Genomic DNA, 9,394 nt, shown 5'->3' with positions numbered 1-9,394 from the left:
CGCAAGTAAAGTCACAAAAAAAGCTACTGTGGTACATAAAGTTAATTTTAAGCGTAAATTCTATTTTTTAACCTTTTCAATCCTGTTGAAATGCTTCATAATTGGTTGTATTGGTGCAACTCAGCAGTAAGGGATTTATAATGGCTACAATAATAAAAATGTGTCAGATTGTAAGACTTTTTTGGTACTTTGTTATACAGAGCACACTTAGTGAGTAAACATTTATTCATAATCTTTTTTTTTTAAATAATTTTACTATACTGTAATTGTACTCAGAGGATTCCTGATCACAGACCATTTATTGTTCAGCATCTATATTACTGCAGCAGTATTTTGATTTAAAGTTTCGAAATCAAAATGTGTGTAATTTGTAACGTGTTCAGCTTGTGATTATTTATTTTATGGAGCATTGCTAATGTGGACCTGAAGGCTAAATATTTATAAAGTGTTCTTAATAAAATACATCTTCTGTATTGTGACAGAATGTGAACATAATTGTAGCCTTCAAATCTGCTCCAAAAGAACGGCTGTATATTTCATTCACTTTTAATAATTATTTCCAGTGATTTAAGAATTATATTTTTATGTAAAGATGATTTTGGGGGGTAAATCTTTCTGTATATATGTAGTTCGTCCCTTCAGGGAAGTTATTGCATTTTGTATAAAGAACATTAAGTTGTCTTTTAAATAAAAATGTATAATTCCCATCCATTTTTAGTTCATAACTACCAACAATGCAGATACATACACGTTTGATTATTTTTATTCATCAATATTTTCTATAGCACCATTATAATAAACTGTTAATATAAGTTTCATTATGAGATCGGTTTTCTGAAGAGCGGTTCTTAAATGATTGTTTATCAGGAGAACAGTTGGATGTACCATCCTGAGAACACGGTGTAACTGCAACTTCAAATCTAAGCACATTGGGAGGTCATTTAAGTTTTATGTTGCTTGTAAGTCTGTGTCTGCCCTCTAGTAGGCAGTATGCACTATCCCGTTCCCCACCAGCTCAGACTGCAGTCTGTTCTCCCCACGGACAACACACATGTGACCATACTAACGCTGTCTATTACTAGAGCTCCAGCTGTCAACTTAACAGATGTCTGCACAGGCACTCTTGTTTCCAAATGTAAAATAACTTGCGATGTTCATCTCTTCAGACTGGAAGCAGACATTTTCCTCAATGACTCTGTGCATTTTGCACTGGAAACAAAGTTTGAGGGCAGTTTCTTCAAGAGACCGTTTAAGGCGTCACATGTAGCTTTTTTCAAAGCTTTTAAAGAGACCAGACAGACAGCGGGAAGCTGCTACACTTTATTGATTGATTATAATTTTTTGCCGTTGATATTAGAAGACTGGAACACGGCAGTTTATCTCTAATAGCGCTGACTCACGCCGTAGCCTGTTGGCATCTCAGCATTAAAAGCCAGCGAGTCAGAGACTGGAGCATAGCGCCTTCTTCCCCACATTGCTAAGAGACGCTGCTTTACTGCCCCACTGCTCTGTACTCAACTCTTACTTGCACACTACAGTCTCTCAGTCATCCGTCTAATACTTGCCACTTTAAAATGCTTCTCTGTTTGTTTGATGTACTTATCTGACATTCAGGGCAGCTTTGATGCTGAGTCTCTCTCTTTTCTTTCATTTATCATTTGAGTATCTGTCTGATGCCGTGTTGGCACATCTGATTGGGTATGCAGACTCTGTACTGAGCATGCCAGCCTGTGACAGGGACTGCAATGCAGAGCTGCTCTCCTGGCACACACCATTTGTCTGCCCTTAATGTAAATAATCCTGAGCACGGAGCTGATCATGGCAGAGATGGCTTCTGATGGATTATCTGTCTGCACACGTTCGTTGGTGCATGCAGGGTGCACACTCCCGTTCTTGTCTTTTCTTCGTGTGGTGATGCTCAAATAAAAGTGAGCCATTGCACTCTCTCTCTCTTTCTGTCTTGCCTGTCTTTTGTCTCCATCGCACATGAACACGTTTACTCTCTGCAGGGCAGTTATCCGCATCAGGCTCTCTCTCTTTCTCTGTTTCTCTTGCTCGATCTCTCTCTCTCTCTCTCTCTCTCTCTCTCTCTCTCTCTCTCTCATTCTGTGTCCTTAAATGACTTTCCTTCAGTCTCACTCCCTCCCCCTCTCTCCCTAGTCTCTGTGTCTGTGCCTATAGCCTCTCTCCCCCTTTCTGTGACATACAGTAGATGGTGCATCGATTGCACATAGACGCTTGCTTTCCCTCTCGCTGGCTCAGTTCTGTGTGGGGAGGAAGAGGACGGATTGAGACGTATCTCTCTGCTTCTCAAGCTACCTTTCCTCATGCTGAGCTGCTGTGAGGAGCCTGTCTACATTCTCTCTCTCATCTCGGAAGATTCTGCTATAGAGGTCAGGTAGTGGTGGGGTGGAGAGGGAGGGTAGGTGGGTGGGTTTGTCGGTCACTTTTCAGTTTCTTTTGAATACTCCAGGCAAGCTTATGCTGAGTTGTCAAACATGCAGACTCCAGTAATGTTGGGGTGAAGAGAGCTGTCTACCAAGGGAGTTGCTGTGCAACATTTCTGTCGCATTTTTCTGCTGTGTCTGCACCAGATAAACATTGTGTGACTTTTGAATCTAGTCATTTTCTGTTTGTTACCTCATCAAGCTGGTCCACCTTCATTTTGACTTTCTGCTGTCTTAGATGTCTGGTGAGAACGTCCTGTCTTCTCCAGAGATCTGAAACGGGCATTATGTCTCAGCTCTTGCACATGGAGATTCCAAACTTCGGCAGCACTGTTCTGGACAGCCTGAATGAACAGCGGCTGCTGGGCCAACACTGCGATGTGGCCATCATGGTCAACGGACAGGCCTTCAAGGCCCACCGTGCTGTTTTGGCGGCCAGCAGTCTCTACTTCCGTGATCTTTTCAGCGGTAGTGCCCAGACGCTTTTTGAGCTGCCCTCGTCTGTGGCCCCATCCTGCTTCCAGCAGATTCTCTCATTCTGCTACACGGGCCGGATGACGGTGAGTGCCAGCGATCAGCTGATGGTCATGTACACCGCAGGCTACCTTCAGATCCAGAACATCGTAGAGCGAGGAATGGACCTCATGTTCAAGGCCAGCGCTCCATACTGCGACTCGCAGACATCTGCCACAGACGATCCCCCGAGCCCAAACAACAACAACTCCTCCTTGTTGCTAGGCGACCAGCCCACAACTGTCTGCAAGATCAAGGAAGAGAAGCTGGAGGCCCTGGTGTGTGGTCAGAATGGGGAGCTAAAGCATTCTGATGAGGACAGGAGACCTAGGGGCAGATCTTTAAGGAATGGCACTCTTTTCTACACAAGTGGAGGCGTAAACGGGGTGATACCTGTGATGCATGCTTACGAGCTCTCGACCCGAGATCATGCCAGTCCCGGTGCCTCTAGCCTCCCGACCACAGACAGTCCAACTTCACACCAAAACGAGGAGGAGGATTTTGAAGACGACTCATACGAGAGCCTGACAAATGGAAAAATCTTTGGGGGCTCGTCCGGGATCTTTGGCAGTAAATGTCTTTTTAATGGACTTCTCTTTTGCTTCATTGCAGCTCAAAACATTATGGATTCATCCCTTTGAGTCTGATCTGTTTTATTTTTTTTTCCCAGTGAAAGAGAAGATGGAGGTGTCCTCCCTGCCTCTGTCCTTGGAAAACCGTTTCTGTGTGCTGTTAGGAGGAGACCGAGAGGCTCTGCCTGCCGGACTCATCAGCCAGATCGGCTACCGTTGCCACCCTGCTCTCTACACAGAGGGCGACCCTGGAGAGAGACTGGAGCTAATTGCAGGTGAGGCCTGAATAATAGCAGCCTGTCTGAAGCTCCATGTCCATCTGAATTATTTATCAGTTCAGACCGAGTCATTTGAGTCACTGATTTCGAGCTAAGATCTCCTTGTTTCTCTGTTTGTGCTGTGTAAGGATCTGGTGTCTTCATGACTCGTGGGCAGCTAATGAACTGTCACCTCTGCGCTGGGGTCAAACACAAAGTCCTGCTGAGACGCCTCCTAGCTGCTTTTTTTGACAGGTCTAAAACATTACAGATTTGTAACATGCATGCATGTGTTTCTGTAGAAAGTCTGAAATACGAAGAGCTCAGTTCTACAGTAAAAGTAGCCAAGCAGAGGTGGAGTCAGTGTTCTAACATTCAAATGTTTCAGTATATTGTGTTTGATAATCAGAAGGACTGCATGGAGTTTTGGAAAAATATTATGTGTGTGCCCTCTAGTGGTTGACTATGGTGTTTTAATCTACAGGAACACTCTGGCTGACAGCTGTGGGACTGGAATACGTTCCTCCAACTGTGATCCGAATCGCAAACCACTGGACAGTCGCATACTCAACACAGTGAAACGTGAGTGACCCTTTGCTATGCTGTTACAAAAAGCTAAATTTATTCTTATTTATGTTCCTGGTCTTAGTGTGCATGATTCCTTTGTTTACTTTTTTTCTAAAGTTTGGTTTCATTTGGAAATATGTTACAATATGGGAATGAAATAGGTTAAATGTTGACTTGAAGCATTAATATTCCTTTTTTTCTCTCTCTCTGTTTATCATTAGTCTACTGTCAGAACTTTGCCCCTAACTTCAAAGAAAGTGAGATGAACGTGATTGCTGCTGACATGTGCACCAATGCCCGGAGAGTTCGAAAGCGCTGGCTCCCCAAGATCAAGTCCATGCTTCCAGAGGCAATCGAGGTGTACAGGGGGACTGCAGTCCTGAGCCACGTGGAAGGAGCTACCCAGCCAGGCAGTGGCTTTCCTTTTGAGTCAGAGTTCAAACACCTGGCAGCGTCAAATCTGACTCTGGAGCAACACCTCTATGGAGAATGCAGAGAGACACTGAGGAATGGCTCTCACTTCAGTATGGAAGAGAGGTCCCAAAAAGGTGAAGAAGTCAAGACTGAGCCAAGCCGAGCCAAAGAGTCAGACAACATGCAGGAAGTTGAAAAGCTTCCGGAAAGTCCCGAGAGGGCGGCCGGTGTGCTTGCCCTCAACCATGCTAGCAAGAAAGGGGAAAAAGAGCCTGCAAATAGCAGCCCCAGTTCACAGAGAGAGGAACAGAACAGACAGAGACCACTAGAAGACAATCAGTGATTTCCTCCATTTATCATTTCATACTATTAAAAACTGGTCTGCAGCTTATCACACCAAAAAGGATTAATATCTCTAAAGGCATATCTTCCATGCCACCAAACATCACATTAAAGCTGCATGATCATGGGAACTGGACATATACAATATTTTCCAGGATAGACTGAAAAATGTCTGCGTTAAATTCAGTTGTGATTACAAGTTTACCTACCCCTTACAGAATCTACAAAAATATATATAAATATAAAAAATATATATAAATTATATATAAATATAATTAAATATGAATGGATCATAATCTCATTTTAGTTCATTACCTTATTTGAGCTATTTGCTATTAGCTATTTGAGAGATTTTATTTATTTAGTCTACGAGACAAAATAATTGCATTTATACAATTGATCATTTTCAAAAGTTGACATACCCATGGATTTTAATATCATATAATGCCTCCTCAAGCCTCGGTGACTGTTTGTAGGCTTTTTGTGATAGTTGTACATGAGTTTCTAGTTTGTCCTGAGTAGTGAATCTGTTTTTGACAAAGCCTCCAGGTCCTGGAAGTTATTTGGCTTCCCTGCATGATCTGCACATTTGAGTTCTTCCCTACAGTGGCTATATAATGCTGATGTCCAGTTTTGCTGCTCTGGATAATTGAGGGACTCGTACAAAACTATGATGCTTGAGGAAACTCACAATATTAAAGGGATACTCCACCCCAAAATGAAAATGTTGTCATAAGTCACTTATCCACGTCGTTCCTAACCTGTTAAAGCTTCGTTTGTCTTCGGAACATAATTTAAGATATTTTGGATGAAAACCAGGAGGCTTGAAACTAAAAAAACAAAAGTAACAACATTATTCACCAATTCATCTCCTCTCTCTCCACGTCACCGTAGCAACGAATATGAGCTTAACACATCCAAAGTATAATTTTCTATATCAGAAGATTCAGAAGAGCGTACGCTACCTGTGTTTAGCTCATAATCTCCAAAATGGCGCTATGGTGAAGTGGAAAGAAACAGAGGAGAGGTATTGTTGAATAAAGTCATTATTTTTGTTTTCTTCGTGTACTAAAAGTTTTCTCGTCACTTCATAATGTTACGGTTGAACCACTGATGGCAGATGGGATATTTTGACAACATCTTTCATAGATTTCTGGACTTTGACAGTGTAATTTACTTGGAATGCTATGGGAAAGTCTCAAGCCTACTGGTTTTCATCCAAAATATCTTAAATTGTGTTCCGAAGACGAACAAAGTTTTTATAGGTTAGGAACGACATGGGGGTAAGTGATTAATGACAACATTTTCATTTTGGGGTGGAGTAACCCTTTAAAAATCATAGGTGTATATAAACGTCTGATTAGGATTTTTATTTTTCTTATGAAATATAAACAAATATCTGTTTTGTTGCTTCTTCAGGGCAGTACTGAATTACAAAAATAACTATTTAATTATCTTATTTTTTTAAAATACTAAATGTCTTACTGATTCCTCAAGGGGTATGCAAACATCTAAGCATGACTGTTTCTAAGAAATTGTAAGGATCTTTAATGAAGCCACTTAGCATACTTAAATACCGGCACATATACAAGCCCAGTACATTAAGGCATTCTGCAGTGCTTTTTTTATGAATGCATGTGATGCATATGCTCTGGCATTTCTGATTAAATACTCTCGCCAATTACTGAAACAAATGGATCATGGACTTTTGCATGGCAAAAACAAGTGAAGGACAAAGGCTCTCCCAAATATAACACAACATGAAATTTCAGAAATTGACTGTACTGCTTTGACTCCAGCAGGACAGTGGGGTTGCTATGTACAAAGCTGACTGTGGGACTGCTGAGTTCAGTACAGTAAGGAAAGCTGAACAGAGAACAACTGTTCCCTAGAGAGCAGCCTGGACTCTCAGTTTTCCCTCTCAAGCTTTTTAATCTTACTCTTGTTCTCAAGCTGCTGTATAGTAAATGCTTGCCAGGTTTTATTATTATTATAATTTTTATTTAATTTTTTGCATATCAGCTGGTCTGGACATTTGAAACGTGATTGTATGATTGTTTTTGGAAGCGAAATAAAGGAAAGGATTATTTTGAGGGATAATTAGGATATGCCTATTATTGTCTTTTAAAAGGACATGCTTGATTCCAATGAAATTGATTTAGCATGGATGAAACGTAAACATTAGCACAGTTTTACTTGAACACAGAGAGTACATGTAAAATGTGTCAATAAGGTCATGAACAGAGACAGAACAGAGAACCATTTTTTTTTTTTTTGTTAAATGGATTGTGTCCAGGGTGACAGTCTGTGTAGTCCATGTTTTATTTTTTATTTTTTTATTTTTTTTATCTAACATCTTGTTTGCCCACCTGCATTACTCAAATAACATTGTTCATTTTCCAGATATTATTGACTATGTTCTTAGAATTATTAAAAAGCTTCTTTTTAAAACTACTAAGATGGAACAGATTTCAAATAAAACGTCTGGTTGAACAGAATGAAACAATTACAGAAGTGAATACATCAAATAATAAATAATCTATAAAGATGTTTCCTAAACTGACAACAATTTTCACTTCGAAATTGCTAGCAAATTTTACAATTAATTACAATGAAATTGCAACTAACACATTTAATTAACTTGTGACGTTTTGAAGTATACAGACAGAAATATTATTTTCTTGTCAAATATAGTGAACAAAAAAAAACCCTGAAATATCTTTACTGTTTAAAAACAGATTGCACAAAGTACAATCTAATCCTTTTGCATTTCTATACGAGTCACCGGCTCTCTAAAATTAAATCATAGCAATATGTAATTTGCGCTGATCATCCTGGATTACAAGTTTACATACCTACTGTCTTGAATGTGTGGCTGAAATCTAACCTGAGGACTTCCAGTGGTGCCAGCAGGGCACTTGCTGTGGCAGCTGCAGCTGAATCCTTCATCTGAGCCAGGAGCATATTTATAGCCCAGGAGACCTGCAAGAGCACATCCGCCAGCACGGCTGCATAGTATTACGACACACATCTCAAGATTAAAGACGTTGATGTTGTGGGTCAGTTGTGGGTCCATTTGCCCCTTATAGCCTCTAACATGATTAATTTAATGCCAATGAGATGCCAGTGAAAAATGTTTTCACCATCTTGGTCACCACACACACTAAATTACAAACTGTGTATTTTGAGCTGTGATTTGTCATGTGGTAAATTTACACCTATGCTGGATCTTAAATGTTGACAGCCAGATTGTGGGCTGATATTGCTTGTTGCATAAATACATTTTTACTTTTGAGAATTCAAATCCAATTTCAGTACAATAAATGATAGACATTTTTGGGTATTTGCATAGGAAATGTTCACCCAAAATGTGTAAAAGGTAAATTTTACTAAATCAATCCAAAAACCTTTATTAGTTTAGTGTGTGTGTGTGTGTGGTGGAAGGTTAATTTTTAAATGATATCTTGGTTAGGAGGGTTGCCAAATCTTTGTAACAAAATAGCCCAAATGAGCAATTAAACTATCCTAAATAGCAAAACTTCAAACATGTCTCTCTTATAATTAAAGTATATTTTTTTGTCTGTCACTGTATAGTAGTAATCATAAAACAACTGTTTTCATAAATTACATCTTGTGAGAGTTAATCCTTTGTTTTATCTACTTGAAAATCAGTATTTACGGTTCACAATATAAAATTAGCATTTCAAGATAAGTTATCAATTGACAGAAAATGCTTTGCCACCCCGGTAGATCCGCCCTTGCTAGGCGAGAGAATAATCCAAACACTGGCTGGAGTGGGCAAACAAGATCCAGAAAGTCAAGAGGGTAATCCAAATACGGGCGCTAATCGAGACACAGAAAGTCAAAACAAAAACAGAACTAGCCTAAACTAGAAATTGGTAATTAAGAAACAGGATCCAGAAAGTTGCTACCAACAAACAGTGACATGTGGTAACAATACTCGGCAGTGAGAGAGTGGGAGTCCATGGTTTATGTAGGGTGTGTGATTGGCTGCAGTCTTGTGTGTAATCAGAGTGAAATGGATTGTGGGAACTGAAGTCCAGGGTGAGTGTGACAGTCTGTGTAGCCCATGTGGTGGATGATGACCTCTTGTGGTGAACAAACGGAAGTTCATAGATCGGATTCGTGACACATATCATGTTACCAAAGATAATTTCCAGATCAACCGAAAAACTTTTAATTTCAACTATTAAAACAGTATTAGAAGTGTATACTAACTTTTACCTGTTGGGAAAACACCAACTCATATTTTAGCAAGCCA

General features: G+C 40.0%; 1 protein-coding gene across 1 annotated transcript; it reads left to right on the top strand.

Moving 5' to 3' along the window:
• The first annotated feature begins 822 nt into the window (after positions 1–822).
• Positions 823–6,377, top strand: LOC113079880 (nucleus accumbens-associated protein 2-like). The gene is made up of 6 exons (XM_026252109.1): positions 823–2,393; positions 2,686–3,530; positions 3,631–3,807; positions 3,939–4,044; positions 4,274–4,371; positions 4,578–6,377. The coding sequence occupies exons 2-6, from the start codon at positions 2,735–2,737 to the stop codon at positions 5,111–5,113; spliced, it is 1,713 nt and encodes a 570-aa protein (XP_026107894.1). The 5' UTR covers positions 823–2,393; positions 2,686–2,734; the 3' UTR covers positions 5,114–6,377.
• The last annotated feature ends 3,017 nt before the right edge of the window (positions 6,378–9,394 follow it).

This window comes from Carassius auratus, chromosome 5 (genome assembly GCF_003368295.1).
Source record: "Carassius auratus strain Wakin chromosome 5, ASM336829v1, whole genome shotgun sequence".
NCBI classification, from domain to species: domain Eukaryota; kingdom Metazoa; phylum Chordata; class Actinopteri; order Cypriniformes; family Cyprinidae; genus Carassius; species Carassius auratus.
Note: the sequence above shows the minus strand (reverse complement) of the source record. Positions and strands in the feature narration are given on the sequence as shown.